The sequence below is a fragment of the Sminthopsis crassicaudata genome, chromosome 6 (assembly GCF_048593235.1).
Source record: "Sminthopsis crassicaudata isolate SCR6 chromosome 6, ASM4859323v1, whole genome shotgun sequence".
NCBI lineage: Eukaryota > Metazoa > Chordata > Mammalia > Dasyuromorphia > Dasyuridae > Sminthopsis > Sminthopsis crassicaudata.
The window spans coordinates 15,544,295-15,560,012 of NC_133622.1; the positions used below are offsets into that span (position 1 = coordinate 15,544,295).

The 15,718-nt window shown below is 44.4% G+C and overlaps 1 protein-coding gene and 1 long non-coding RNA gene across 5 annotated transcripts in view; both read right to left on the reverse strand.

Moving 5' to 3' along the window:
- Positions 1 to 10,008, reverse strand: part of PPARGC1A (PPARG coactivator 1 alpha) — a 755,048-nt gene extending 745,040 nt beyond the window's left edge. For 3 of the 4 annotated variants that reach the window (XM_074275736.1, XM_074275734.1, XM_074275730.1), the window contains exon 1: positions 9,889 to 10,008. Coding sequence is in view for 1 of the 4 variants with exons in the window: in XM_074275732.1 (XP_074131833.1) it covers positions 9,889 to 9,972 (84 nt within the window). In the remaining 3 variants the exon portion in view is untranslated. The remainder of the gene's footprint in view (positions 1 to 9,888) is intronic. The other variant, XM_074275732.1, reaches the window with a different exon arrangement.
- A 778-nt stretch (positions 10,009 to 10,786) lies between these two features.
- On the reverse strand, positions 10,787 to 11,644 carry LOC141545618 (uncharacterized). Its single transcript, XR_012483089.1, has 3 exons — positions 11,593 to 11,644; positions 11,282 to 11,376; positions 10,787 to 11,180 (listed from the first exon to the last, which is right to left on the reverse strand). It is a non-coding gene; the product is annotated as an uncharacterized LOC141545618 (long non-coding RNA).
- Positions 11,645 to 15,718: the final 4,074 nt, after the last annotated feature.

The following is a 15,718-nucleotide window of genomic DNA, read 5'->3' on the forward strand; positions in this document are numbered from 1 at the left end:
AGTCTTATTATGTCCTGGGGACTTTAAAATGGAACTGCGATTCATTCATTTTCCACTTTAAATTCCTATTTTTAAAAATGGCACAGCAAGAATTTCCTCATCATCAAAAGAAATGGAAGCAAAAATAATAATAATAATAAATAAAAAAGGAACGATGTCATGTAGGAACTATTGTTCTCAGCAAATAACCCAGAAGAGTAACTGCCATTTGTTCTTTGGCTATTTGATATTATGATATTTTACTAAAAATGTTTCCTCCTTCAAAATCCATAATACTTGGTCCACCACCCCCCGCCCCAACCTTTTCTCATACGAGTCCAAAAATCTGGTAGAGACATCGGTCTTTGAATAGCTGTTTAGTCAAGCAATCATCCAAGATTGGTATTGGGACACCATTCAGCTACACAGTGTTTCCATATTGCTCTGAAAGGATTACATATGCAAACAAATAGGCGTTCAAGTTACACTGAATAATGAGGCAAACAGCAATTTATAAAGTGCAGTCATTCTACGCCACATTTCATTTTGGAAGAAGGAGGGCTACAGCCAACTGCGAACAATTACAGAATTGTCAATGGAATTCAATAAATGTTGTTTAAAAAAAAAAAAAAAAAAAAAAAAACCTAATTATTTGTTACAATAACCAGCTACTACCGCCACTTTGTATTTGGAGATTTGTAAACTACTTCCATTCGGAATGTAATTGATTTCATTTTTATCATTTGCTCAAGTTTATGTGGTTGTCCTCATCCTAAGAGATGATAACATCTATTTTCAGCAAATTATACATTATAATTCCTCATTCAAAAGCTGTAACCGAAAACAAAATGCTAATTTATGCTGTAAACGAAACTCTAGAATCATAATCACTCATTGTTAACACTGGGGACTAAACTGCTACTGGAAATAATAAACTACAGCAAAATGTGGGTTTGTTTAGAGGCTCCCCCCATGACCCCCCCTGCTTGTTTTTGTTTTGTTGTTAGACAACCAGCACAATTTCCAACACTCTTCCAGGCAGGTGATTAAATGACTCTCGCCTTCTTCCAGATACAAACCAGACTTTTCCTTTGCCCCTAAGCTATTATCTGCAGCACTATATTTCAAATCTACAGGAATATTTGCTCACAAAGCAAACAGAAGAGTAAGCTGGAAAAGGGAGCGCATTAATGCCCCACACCTGCTTTTCCACATTTCATTAGGCTTCTTCCTCTACGTTTTCCCTTTACATCAGCGGCCTTCTTTCCTCTGTGCTTCCCCTGTGCTGGTACCCCTCAGTGATACCTTCTGGTCATGGGGAGCCTAGCCTAATAGCAAGTTTCCATCCTGCTTCTGGGAAAATTTAAAACAAATAAGTTAAGTCAAAGAAAGCCAGAAACTTGGGGTAAATTAGGTCAATTAGCCACTCTAGCCTCAATACCATGAAATATGCTACTGGCCCCTTTTGGAAACAGTCTGCTTTATTTGAATAATATTCCTGAAGTCAAAGATAGGAAACGCTATCCACTAGCATTCCCTCGCCCTATTTCTCGATGGCATAGAAAAGAAATATTTAAATACAGTTATTATCTCAAAAATGGGAATTCTTTGAAGTGACCCAAAAGTCACACTGCCTTATGTAGTAAATCATTTTACTGCTGCCCTTTTATTTAATGCCCTCTGCAGTACACATTTATCTCCACACTGGCAAAGTGTGCTCATTGATTTCCTATGGTCTCTCTGGAAGAAAGTCCTGCTTCCTTGATGATGAGTACAAAGGGTGGGTGACCCCATTCTCATTCCAATGCAAACCCTGCACTTTTACATTTCCGCTAGGGCCACATGAACAGGCAACCAGTTAAGAACTCTCTGCCCTCTTCTTCCAGAAAGCCTTGCTGTAACTACTGACATTTAATGTTTTTTTCCGCCTTCACACAACTATATTTCTGAAGATCACAATATCATGTTGGAACTACCAAAAGGTATTAGTTCCTCGTGGATACAAATGTTACCTGGTGATTTAATACAGTGGAAACTATTACCATGTGGCTCATTATTGCATAGATAAACTGCAGTCTAAATTATCTCCCCTGAAACATAACTATTCATAGAAAATGCCTACCATTACATGGTTAGTCCATAATATTCTTCAATACCAGAATTATGTAAGCATCCCAGTGATGTGAGTCTACAATGTCAAACCACTCATTTGCAGAACAAATATTGCCCAAGTATTTATCGATGACATTTCCCCTATAATCTGTGTTATTTTGGCTAAATAGAGAATTTGTACCTCCACTTAAATGCATCTATTTGTCAGAGTAAATCTACAACCGAGAATGTTTTCTGAGGCTAAGTCCAGATGGGAGTGCCAAACCAATTCCCTTTGACTATACTCAACAGCCAACTCATCAAAGAACTGGTCAACAAACTGGCCATTTCAAATGGAATGAGAAAAGGATTGATTAATAGTCAATTTAGGGGGCAGCTAGGTGGAGCAATGGATAGAGCACCAGTCTTGAATTCAGGAGGACCCGAGTTCAAATCTGGTCTCAGACACTTAACACTTCCTAGCTGTGTGACCCTGGGCAAGTCACTTAACCCCAGCCTCAGGAAAAAAAAATAGTCAATTTAGTAGGCATAAACTTGTTCATAAGCGATCTAAATGCATTTATTAAAGTACTTACTATATGCTAAGTCTTGAGGACACAGAGAAAGGCAAAAATGTGACCCTTGACATCAAGGAACTCACATTCTAATGGGAGAAATGATATATAGATAACTATAAATATACAGGATGCAACCAGTGTATCAGGAAGTGATCTGAAAGAGAAGGCACTCATTAAGTCAATCAACACTCATTCCTTAAACACCTAAAGGAATTTGTTCTAACCTCCAAGGTGGAGGAAGTGGTGAGTGGGTGGGTAGAAGAGAAGGGAGAGATTGAAAATCAAACCAGTTGTTTGGGAAGAAGACATGTATGTAGCTAAGTAAAATTTTTAAGTGTACAAAGCATGAGTGGATGATTGGGGAACCCTTCCCACTGAGTTACTGTAGAAGAAAGCTAGGAATCCTAAAGGATGGCAATGAGGAGGCAGCATATTCATTCAAAGGCACAGAGATGGGAAATGAGAGGTTGTGTGCTGGGAATCACATGTAAGTCAGTTGAGTTTGAACTCAGAGGGAATGAAGAAGAGCTTGCAACAAACCTACATTGGTGGACTGGAGTCCAATAGGGAAAGCTATGAATGCAAGAAAGAATTTAAATTTTATTATAGAGACAAGATCCTGATAGAGGATAGAGCTCAATGGACTGGCATGGAGAAACTATGCTTTCACTGAAATAAGATCACAGAATCATGTATTTAGAGCTAAAAAGGATCTTGAGAAGTATCTAATCTGACCTTCTCCTTTTACAGAGAAACTGAGTCCCAAAGAAATTAAGGTCCAATGGTACCCACAGTAAGTAGCAGGGTTGAGATATAAATCTAGGTCCGATGGTACCCACAGTAAGTAGTAGAACTGAAATATAAATCTAGGTCCAGTAGTATACACAGTAAGTAGTAGAGCTGAGATATAAATCTAGGTCCAGTGGTACACACAGTAAGTAGTAGAGCTGAGATGTAAATCTAGGCCCAGTGGTACACACATTAAGTAGTAGAGTTGAGATATAAACCTAGGTCCTTTGACTCCAAATTCAGTCCCATCTGGTTGTTTAAAAAATTAAAAATGGCCAGATATGATTACAAAAAAGGGGGGAGGGAATTATCTCCATTTTACAATGTCTACAAATAAATGGCAGCATCAAAAGTTGGGTTTTTGCCATGTGTACTTGATCTAAGCAAGCTACTAACATAGCAGAGATAATTACGACAATGTATCTTCTTCTCAATATCTAGGTAGATCTTATCCTAAAAGGGAAAAGAACATTTCTAAAGCACAATGGGAAATTAACTACATCAGGGAAATCATACACACACACTAAAATATTATGAATCTATTTTTCTCTTCACGTGTCTAGCTCTACAGGCCCATCATCAGGATAGTAGTGATAACTTGGAGTTGGTTGGAGAATTTCTTGGCCCAGAGGCATGCAAAAGTTTCTCCAGCTCTTTCCCAGTCCCAAGCATTCCTCCAATTTATGAACTATGTTGAACTGCCTATTCATAAATTGCATTCCTTAGGCACCTACTATGAGCAATGAACTACAAAGTTACTTAAAAACACAGATAAAGAAAGAAAAGAAAAGCCTTTAAAGTTTGGATGTAGTTTATCCACGCATATTTCTGAATTTTAAGAGAGCGTATTTTAATATGGAGTCCTGAGCCGAAGAGAGACTTTGAAGACAGGACAGTCCAAGTCTGGCTCGTGTCTATGAATCAAAACATTGTCACAGCTTTATGAATTGTGATGTGCCCAGAAAGGAGGGGGGAAATACGTATTGAATTCTTTACAGTAGTCGGACTGGGTGGAAAAGAATGTTCCTCCCCGGGCTGGATTTTGCCTTGGCTATTCCATATTCATGGAAGTCGTGCCAAGCCAAAAAAACAGGCAGTCAGCACAAGCTTTCAACAACTTACCCACATCCATTAAGGGTTTTACATTGAAACTTCTCCCCTGCTTGAAAAGATAGAGTGAGTACAAAGAGACACAGGTACCCAGCTCACAAAAGTCCAGAGCCAAATTCAAAACAGCTACTGCCTCCTCTGATTTAGATAGTGGGCAGCCCACAAGGAGGCCATTTTATATCTCTATTTTGGGAAATTTGACAGAGGAGGGAGGGAGAAAAAAGATACCAAGATGAATCTGTAAGGGAAGTGCTCTCCACAACTCCATGATGAAACATCTGTTACCTGGTAGGACAAGGGGTCAGGGCGCTTCAAGGAGGAATGGCTGAAGGGAGGAGGAGGAGGAAGATGCTCAAAACAAAGGGGGTCTCTTTCCCCTTTGTAACTGGCTATATTGATATCACAATAACCTGATTTGATTGGCTGATTGCCTACAGTTAATTCTGACAGTAGATGGTTGTTACAAGGGAACTTACAGTAACCATTAAAATCTGTTGACTTTGCAGGCCAGAACAGCCAGAACTCAAGACGTGCTTCTGACAGCTCGAAGGTCAGTTTCCTGATAGAAGCTCCAGGTTGGACAGCTATAGCACGAAAGACTTGCAGAATAGTTAGAAAGTACAGTATAAAAGGTGACTGAGAGAAACATCTTTACAAGAAGCTTGCAGTACTGCCATCCCTAGGTCTAAAATTGTAATTCAGAGGAGGGTCTCTCTCTCATATTCTCTCTCTCTCTCTCTCTCTCTCTCTCTCTCTCTCTCTCTCTCTCTCTCTCTCTCTCTCTCTCTCTCTCTCTCTCTCTCACACACACACACACACACACACACACACACACACACACACACACACACACTGCTGAAAATAAGAAACCTTTTACCAGGACTCTTTATGTATGTGAGGGTGGGTGATGATGATTCTAATTCAAGAAATACATTCTAAATCAGCTTCATCCATCCCTTTCTTACTACATTACTTTTCTTACTCTGATTATTCTGCAAAACTATGGCATGCAGATACTTCGAGAAATGGTTTCAAAATACTTGGCAGGTGGTCTATCCAGGCCTAGAATAAAAATGCCAAGCTTAACCTTTCTCCTATAATAGATGCAATTTATTTATATCACATCCTAGAGTCTTCCCACAAGACAAAACCTACACTCTGAGTTCTGAATATTAAATTTTCATATTAAAAACTAAAAGACCTAAATTAAAAGCAATTTATTTGGGAGTAATAATAAAGTGTCTCAGTTACTTCAAATGATCAAGAAATTGAGTTATCTGTGTACAAAGAAGTCTTTTTATTCTCTTTCCCTTGTTTATTTATACTGAGAGGTGTTGTAATCAGGGGGGGTGGGGGTGGGTTGTGGATGTGTTTGTGAGAATAAAAGTAATCAAAAGACTTTATGATGCCAGGAAGAGATAGTCTGAGTGAGCTCTAGTGGAGATGCTATTGATATTGTAAAAAGGCTTCTTTTACATGGCATTAGATCTGGAGAATGCATCATATTGATCTGAAAATAAAAAGCTTGATTTTTTTTTTTTTTTAGTACAATCAACCCTTCCCTTTATAAGCACTTAAATATACTACAAAGTTGTGGGTTTTTTAATTGAAGTAGAGTAAACAAATTACATTTGAAGAACATTGCTTTTTTTAGTGAAGAACCTGAAAATTTGTGAGCCTTTTTTTTGTCAGGAATTCAGGTAAAATCATGAATAAGTTTTGCTCTTTTAAGTTTAGGCCAAATCTACCTTTAATAGCTCAGCTCAAGCTTGAAACTAGAATTTCCTATCTTAATTTGATATTGTTTACTGCAAACAGCTAAACAGCTAAAATTATGTATCTCATTGTTTATGAGGATGAATAAGACTGAAAATGCAAACTAGAGATCAATAATTATATCTTTACATACATACATACATATATATATATATGCTCACTCACATACACACATACACACAAGCACCTATTTCTTAGTTCTGAACATTCTGGTTTGCTGGATTCTGTCCTCCCCCTCCCCAAAAAAGTAGGTTTACCTTTTAGAATTACTCTATCGAGATTCTCCAATATGTCAACATCTCTTCCCTAATGATACAGGTATCTCATTTGTTTCTGTACTTTATCTTAAAAGTTCACCCAATCCCATTTTTAAAAAATCAATATTTCAAATAATCTTCCCTTTCCCACCATACAATTAAACTGCAGTAGCAATAACGTATACCTTCCAATATCAGTCCTTGAGCTAACCAGACCCAAAAGGCGGCACCTGCAGGCCTTCCACTAATTCTATCTGCTTTTCTTTTCCATGTGAACATTAAAAAAAAAAAAAAAAATGTTTAAATTCATGGAGTGATTTTTTTTTCCTCCTAAATATTGTTCAACTAACTTTATAAAAATGGAACTGGTTTAAATCTGTTTTTTTTTTTTTTCCTTACTGTTTCAATCTTAAAAAAAAAAAAAAATCTCTCCTTTTCTTCTCTTTCTCCTTCCCCTTCTCCACCATTTCCCTTCTATACTCCCCCCTTTTCATCCTACCCACTTCCTTTGGTTTCTAAGGAGCTTTCACGTGATTGCTAGTCTTGCAGAATCAGGCAACAGCCCTTCCTAAAATCTTTCAAATGGCTCATTCTTTACATCTGAATTTTCCCAAACGTATGTAGAACATTATATAATTGTGCTCCTGTGCCATCTCGCGTGTCACTGACATGTTTTCTGCCCTCCCTGCCTCGCTTCCCGGGGCAGGGGCAGCGGGGGCCACCGGGTGCAGGCCGCGGGCGAACACCCCGTAAACTTATCATAATGCATCTGGTTCTTTGACTAGTTGGGCGCGTGGCGCTGCTAAGGAATCACGATTTCGGGTTTTGACAGTCCGTGGATTTCAATAGGAGAACGTCCTAACGGCGGCGTGCAAGGCTAGTTCTGACTCATGTTAGGGCTAGAGCAAAGCGGCTCGCAGGCTCCACACACGACACACACTGCACGCACTTGGAAAGGCAAGCTTTGCAAATCTTTTAATTGTTTTTCTATTTGGAACAGGAGAGGGGAAGTTAAGAGGCGGGGAGGGGGAGAGGGGACGCTCAGCGGGTAAGCAAAACCAGGTAGCGACCGCCGGCCCCCTTCGAGGCAGCACTCCGGGGAGCTTTCGCCAGCAGCCGCCCCCACCCTCCGGAGCACACGCATCTCTTTTCTCTCCCCGCCTCTCCATCCCGCACAACTCCAGGGGCTGCCAAGCCGAGCCCGAGGCTGCTGCCAGCCATCAAGCGCCTTCCAAGTTTCCAGTCCCGGATTTGCCTCCCGGCCCCGTCCGGCCGCTCGGGGGTAGGCGTCGGAGCCCAGCCCCCAAAGTTGACTAGGCATCGGGCTGCCGGAGGGCCCGCGTGGCTCGGGGCTCGGAAACTTCCCCCGTCCCTCCCCCCGGAACGAGAGAAGCCGCTGCTCAGACTGCGTCCCCCCGGCGGGCGGCAGCCTCGGCGGCGTTGGCATCGGCACGGGCACTGGCACTGCCGCCTGTCTGGGGCTCTCTCCGCCTGCTCGTGGCTCCTGCCGCAAGGAGCCTTCTCCCAGGCTCCCCGGCCGGCTCTCCGGGGCAGCGGGGGCTCGCCGAGCCTTCAACTGGCAGCGGCTAGTTTGGGGATTTCGGGTTCCTGGAAACTGGTGTGCCGGGCTGGCGGGGAGCGGGGAGCCAGAAGCCGGCACGTTTTTCCCCACCCACAGGGGAGGCGAGCGCGCCGGGGCCGAGGCGGCCCCGCGGGCCGGCGGGAGAGGGGGGCGAGCCCCCCCCCATCCTCCGGGCCCAGCGCCCGCCCCCACCCCCCGGGGCCACACATCCACACGCACGCACGCGCGCCCGGACCCACGCACGCGCGCCCCCCGCCACACACCCGCGCGCGCACACACTCACACACTCACACACACTCACACACACGCACCCGCCTCGGCCCGGGCGCGCTCCGCCTGACAGGCACGCGGACACCTGACCCGGGAATCCCACGCGCCGGAGGCCGCTCGGGCGGGCGGCACGTTGCTACCTAGCAAGTTGGACGCAGCTGCTCGCCTTCCTTTTTTTCCTAAGGCTTGAACTTTTCCCTTCCTCCCCCTCCCGCCCCCCCTGACACACACTCACACGCACGCACACACACACACACACACACACACACACACACACACACACACACACGCACACACACCCTCTCACACTTGCTCTCTCCCCCTCCCTCCCCCCCCGGTCCCTACCTCGTCCCCTCCCTCTCCACTTCACCGTGTAGTTTCCAGATGACAGATGCCTGGAGACTTTTCACCAAACAAGCAGTGGGGGCAGCAGACTACAACAGTTACTTAATTAAAAGGCTTTTTTCCTCTCCCCCCTCCGCCTCCCCCCGCTCGGGCTCTCTCCTAGGCTCCCGGAATAGCTTTTCCACCAGGACCCACGAGCCATCCTCCCTGCCCTCTCCTCCAGGTACCACCCGTGTGGACACCCCGGCTGCCTGCCCTCCCTCCCCCCCCCGCCTTTTCCACGGTCCCCCTTCTCACTTCGACGACTCTGCCCTCCCCCCCCCCCCCCCCCCGCCAGACTGCCTTGTACACCTAGAGGCTGCGAGCAGCTCCCGGGGAAGGGATGCAGCCAGACTGCATTGCACAGTCATCAAAGTTAAGTGGGGGTGGGAGGGGGGTAGGTGCGGGGGCGAGGAGAGGAGCCTCAACTACTCCCACCCAGACAGGGTCAGAGCTGCTTTACTTGCATATGCAGCCATTTTAGGGGAAGAAACGGGGTGGGGGCGGGGTGGGGGGGACGGGACGGGGAAGGGGGGAGAGGTTCCCCCGCCGGCAAGTAGCCTGGGCTTTGGATCCCCCCCGGCCCCCGCCAGGACCCGACTGACTGGCAGCCGGGAAGCGAGGAAGAACGGGCGAGAAGCACCGAAGGAGACTTAAGAGGTTTCGCTTGAGTTGCCTTGTTGTGCCTGGAGTTGTTCGGGGTAACGCACCAGCTCCATCCTCTGGATCTCGCCGGGGCGGGCGCGGGGGGGGGGGGGTGCCGAGAGGGGGGAAGAGGTTGTGAAATTGATCAAAGATTGGGGGAGGGCGAGGGAGGGAGGGGCGAGAAAGCCCCGTCGCGATTGGAAAGCTATGGCTCCCCGCTAGCCCCCTTTCCACGCCGTTCCGTTTTGCAGAAACACATACAACAGACTGAGCAACCCACTTGGCCGCCGCCACCCCCCACTTCCCTCTCCAGCCCTTTGCATCCCCGTGGAGTGCTAAGTGGGTTCGCGACAGGGAGGAGAGGAGGGGACCGAGGTGGAGGGGGGGCGGGAGCCCGAACAAGCAGCACAAGCCACGGGGCTCTTACCTGGTTGTAGGAGGTTTCCCAGGAGGAGCTGTAGTTGTAAAAGAAAGAGAAGAAGGCATCTTCCGATAGCCCGCAGCCTGCCATCCTCTGGATGCAAACAAAATGGGGAGGAAAAAAAACAACACAACAGGAAAAAAAAAAAATCTCTCCAAAAAAAGAAAAGAAAAAGAAACGTAAAAGGAAATCTCTCAACTCTTCTCCCTCGCTGGGCTTTTCACTGATGCCGCCGTGACTAAAGACTGAACCTAGAGGTTTGCCTTGACTTCTTTCTGCTGCCGGGCTGCCGCCGCCGCCGCTGCTGCCGGTACGGGTGGGTATGTGTGTGTGTGTGTGTCTGTGTGTGTGTGTGTGTGTGTGTGTGTGTGTGTGTGTGTGTGTCTGTGTGCGTGTGTAGTCAGAGGGAGAGAGAGGAGGGGAACAGATAAGGAAGGGAGAGAAATGAGAGAATGGATGGAGAGCAGAGAGAGAGAGAGTGTGTGTATGTGTGTGTGTGTGCGTGTGTGTGTGTGTGTGTGTGTGCGTCTGTTTGTGGAGCTCACCCAAGAGCCAAAGCCTGAAGACAGAGCCGTCACGTGGGGCGCGCTGACTCCGCTGCTGGGGACAGCCTGTACTACAGACCCTGCTACTAAATCACCCACAGCCGCACGACCTTTACATCCCCCCCCCACTGGCGCCCCCCCACTCCTCGCGCCCTCCCTCCGGGCCAAGGCTGGCAGGCTGCGCAAGGGAACAAGTGGGGCGCGTGCTGGACCCGCTGCTGCACCGGCTTTGGGGGGCGGGGGGGAGCCAACGGGGGGGGGGGGGAGAGAGAGACGGAGAAGGGAAAGAGTGGGGGGGAGGGGGAAGGACGCACAGGTGCTTTTCCTGCCGCCCCTGGGCTCCGAGTCCCTTTCCCCCCTTCCCTCTCCCTCGGAATCCGAGTTTCATTCGACTCTCATTAAAGACTTTTAATTCTGGCGATGCTTTCTTGTGGTGTTTCAGGGCTGAGGCAGAGCCTCCCTCCCTGGCGAACGTGATTTTAGCCGGTGGGTACGTCGGGTCTCCTATCCCCCCCACCCCACTTGGCGGCCCAGTCCTGCAGCAGCCGACGCCCCCCTCGGAGCCCCAGCCCATGCCATCCCAAATGAAAGCCCTCTTCCTCTGCTCCTGGCTGCTGTAGTTAAGCTAAGTCTATGCTCCATCTAACTGGGCTAGGCAGAGAATTGGAAAGTGGATTTAGGGAACAATGCTGCCCCAGCAGGGAGAAAGGCTAGATGGCTTTCAGGAGTCTTTTCCATCTCTAGTTTGGCATTCTGTTGATTTAACAGGAAAAAGAACATGGAAATAATTGTTTGTAATGTTCTAAGCTTCTCCACTAAGACCCACTCAGTATTATGTAAGGAGATTTGCTCACTACAGCCCCCTCTGCCAATTGTTTTGGGGTAAAGATGGGAAGAAGATGACCATTTTCCTCAGACACAATTCTAGGACCATCCCTGCCTCTGGATCCTAATAAGTGGAGGGCTGAAAGTGACATCTGCAGTGACAACTTCCTTACCTTTGACCTTCCACTTTGGCCAAAAGATGCTCGCCATAAATAAAACAAACCCTAGAAACTACTATGTCCGTGGCCAAAAAAAAAAAAAAAAAAAAAAAAAAGCCCTTGCAAACAATTGCAGCTCTAGGAGAAAACATGGAGAGATATCTGGAAGAGAAATAGAATACCTCTATTTCCTGATTTGTCCATACACTCTACATTTTTCTGCAAACATATTTGTTTTCCCAAGAGTTCACCTGTTCTTGTAAATTCCCCACTTGAGGTCATAATCCTCTGTGACATAAACATTTCCACAGCAACTCCAGTGATGTCACAAATATAGTGTTGTGATTTCAGATGGGAAATAAAACAAGTCTAAACAGTACCTTCAGGAAGAAAGACACTATTTTTTTTTTTCTCCCCAATGGCATCAGCAATCACAGAAATGCAGAAGACAAGGCAGCAGAGATCTGGCTAAATGTCTTTCTTTTTCTAAGATTGTCAATACATGTTTTTCAAAAATATGTCAAGTGATCTTTAAGAAAATAGCTTGTCACTCTCTTGGATGATTGCGAAGGAAAGTGTTTAGAACTGCTAGTCCCTAATGGGACTGGTTGGGGTAGATTTCAATTAAGAAAACAGAATTTCCTGAAATTGGTGGCCAGGTCTGATATTAGAAAAACATGGAGAGGCACATTCTAATGCCCTCACCCTAAAGCTGAACAATCCTTGGGAAGCTTTGAAGATAAAATAGTTTCCCAAATTAACATGCTCACAAAAAATGACATTCGGTTCATATCCACATCCACCTGCCCTGAGCTCATTTCCCCATTTTTTCTTTCTTCCCCCATATCGGCGGACTAAAAGAATGGAGGGACTATCCACAAATATCTCCTGGGAACCATAAAAAGGGGAGAAGGAAGAGAGAATGGGAGGTGCCCCGAAATACTTTTAGGCCACTGTTCAATTTTGTCATTAAGTTCCCTGTTTTATTTCAATGTGGGTGCACCCTAATTTATTTCCCCCTTCAAATGGGGTTTCTCTAAACCTCTTGTTTTTTGTTTTTGGGGGTTTTTTGGTCAGATTTGGGACTTCAACCAGCTGGGGGCTCTTCCAAGTGTGAGAATCCCTTCCACCCACAGATTATAGAGAGTTGCCTGAGACAGTGAGAAATTAAGTGCCCAAGGTCACACGGCCAGTATATGATTAGCCACTGCACCACCCAATCTTTTTCACTTTGCCCATGGCTTCATTTTAATCTGCAGCTCAAATGGTTTTCCTGAGCCACTGGCCCATGAAGATGTAACCAGATCTAATTGTGCTTGGTCACAGCCACAGGCCCTTTTCACAGGGAAGGCTGGCCTCATAAACAATAGGTATACAAGGCTGTGCTTCCACCAGCCCTTCCAAATGGAATCAGAGAATTCAATCATGACAGTGAGATCTCGGAGGCTCCCTTCCAGATCTCACTTCATAAACGCTGAAAGAGAAAGCTCTCCCTAAGTTTAATGAATTTCTGTTCATCAATCAAACCACATTCTGGGAGCACCTATAAAGAAGCCTTAGCCTCAAATCAACATTTGGCTCACCCTGTTCTTGCTCTTTTTCAATGAGGCAGAGAGGAGGGATGGGGAGCACCAGTACTAGACTTCTGCTAAAATCTTATCTTCCCTTGCTCCTGGGTCAGCCCCCCGGGGCCCATGGACTCCCTGTCCTTAACCCCACAAAGTTTGCTAACCTGTCACTATTCAGTAATTGTGGGTACAGTAATATGGAGGATTGTTTGTCATTTTCAGGCTGCACAAAAACAAGCCACCTCCTCCTTCTGGGGCCCAGCACAGATGGAGTAACTCCCATGAGAGACCAGGAAGCGGAGAGCGCTCATTGAGAAAAGATCATCTCCAGACGTTCCCCAACCCATGGCTATGTGGTTCATTTTTTTTTTTTTAATGGTGGAAGGGAGAAGTGAACGTTTTGTTTTCAAAACTCTCCAAAAAATAAAAACATTTTTTAAAAGGTCAGCTTTGGGCTACTTTCTCTGAAGTGGGACTGGTTAAGCTATTCTCTCAACATGATGATTTTTAAGGAGGAAAATGTTTAATTTCAATTAGTTTATTTGGATTAGTAGGAAAATTTGTTCTAGTTCAAAACTACTTCCCCTAAGAAATGTCCTTCTGTAAGTTCCATATATTCTAAACCACTTAATAAGCCAGATAATGATAGTTCATTTTCCTTGTTTATAAATGAGGTACATTAACCCTGTCAAGCCACCAGGGTACCATTTAGTGAATGGCTGCTCCATTGTACAGACAAAATGGTCCAATTGTTGCAGTTGTGTTTAACAATTACAACTTTGGCTTAGGCCTGTCCATCAGAAGCAATTTAATACCCATCAGAAGCAAATTTAATGCCAAGCAGAAGTTGATTGGGCCCAGCCTCTCTGTTCCTTGATACTGCTGAGATCTGCTTTCTTGCATGATCATAAAAACAGCCTTTATAATATTGTATTCAAACAGTGCAAAAGGAAACCAAGAGGTTTCCTGGCCCGAAAGAAAACAGGTTTAGATAATGAAGATAACTCCTTTGTAATATGAGTGCAATATTTTGCATCTTACAAAACCACTTTCCTTGCAAGAGGTGAGTAGAGCAAACGTTCTCATTCCCATTTTGCAGATGAGGAAATTGAGGTTTGGAGTCTTTCTTGATATCAAACGAGGCAAATTCCAAAGATATCTTGCTTCCCAAATTTTTTTGCTCTCCCCAATGAAATGAGCTGTTCTGTCAAATACTGAACTTCCTGTGCCTAGAAATATCCGAGCAAAGACTTCTCCCACTGAAAACTGGGACACTGATACATTGTTGGTGGAGTTGTGAAAGAATCCAACCATTCTGGAGATCAATTTGGAATTATGCCCAAAAAGTTATCAAAAATGTGCATACCCTTTGACCCAGCAGTGCTACTACTGGGCTTATATCCCAAGGAAATACTAAAGAAGGGAAAGGGACCTGCATGTGCCAAAATGTTTGTGGCAGCCCTTTTCATAGTGGCTAGAAACTGGAAGATGAATGGATGTCCATCAATTGGAGAATGGTTGGGTAAATTATGGTGTATGAATGTTATGGAATATTATTGTTCTGTAAGAAATGACCAACAGGAGGAATACAGAGAGGCTTGGAGAGACTTACATCAACTGATGCTGAGTGAAACGAGCAGAACTAGGAGATCATTATACACTTCAACAATGATACTGTATGAGGATGTATTCTGATGGAAATGGATATCTTCAACATAGAGAAGAGCTAATCCAATTCCAATTGATCAATGATGGACAGAATCAGCTACACCCAGAAAAGGAACACTGAGAAATGAGTATAAACTCATTGTTGTTTTTTTTTCAACAATTTCATTGTTTTTTTGTTTTGTTTTGTTTTGTTTCTCTTCCCAGATTATTTTTACCTTGTGAATACAATCCTTCCTTTGCAACAACAACAACAACAACAACAACAACAAAATTCGGTTCTGCACATATATATTGTACCTAAGATATACTATAAAATATTTAATATGTATGGGAATGCCTGGCATCTAGGGGAGGGAATGGAGGGAAGGAGAGGAAAAACTCGGAACAAAAAGGAGTACAAGGGATAATGTTGTTAAAAAAAAAAATTACTTATGCTTATGTACTGTCAAAGAAAATGTTATAATTATAAAAATTAATAAAAAAAAAAACAAAATTAAAAAAAAAAATAAAATAAAATAAAAATAAGATTTCTCCCACTGCATCCAGAGCCATCTCTAGTCATTCTGATCTCTGTCTTATCACTGGACCCAAATGGTTCTGGAGGAGAAACTGAGGCTGGTGACTTTGCACAGCCCTCCCTCACTTAATCCTATGTCACAGAATCCCCTCCTTGATGTCCCAGTTCTCTTTGAGGACAAAGGACAAACAACAACAATGACAACAGGCACTCTAATTTAAGGGGCAATATACATTTCAATGCTAAATTATGTGCTCTAGGAATTCAAAGAGGAAAATTAGTGACTGCAGAAATAATATTAAATAACACTGATAATGTTTTAAGCTTTGCAAAGTGATTTAAATTTATCTCATTTGATCCAGGCAACAATCCTGTAGAGCAAGTGATATTAATATCTCCATTTTGTGTAGCCCAGTAATGTCTGATTCTTTGTGATCTCAAGATCCTGAAGTGGTTTGCCATATCCTTCTTTAGCTCACTTTACGGATGAAAGCAGAATTTTATAGATTTTACAGAATCAGGGTTAAGTGACTTGTCCAGGGTCGCACAACTACT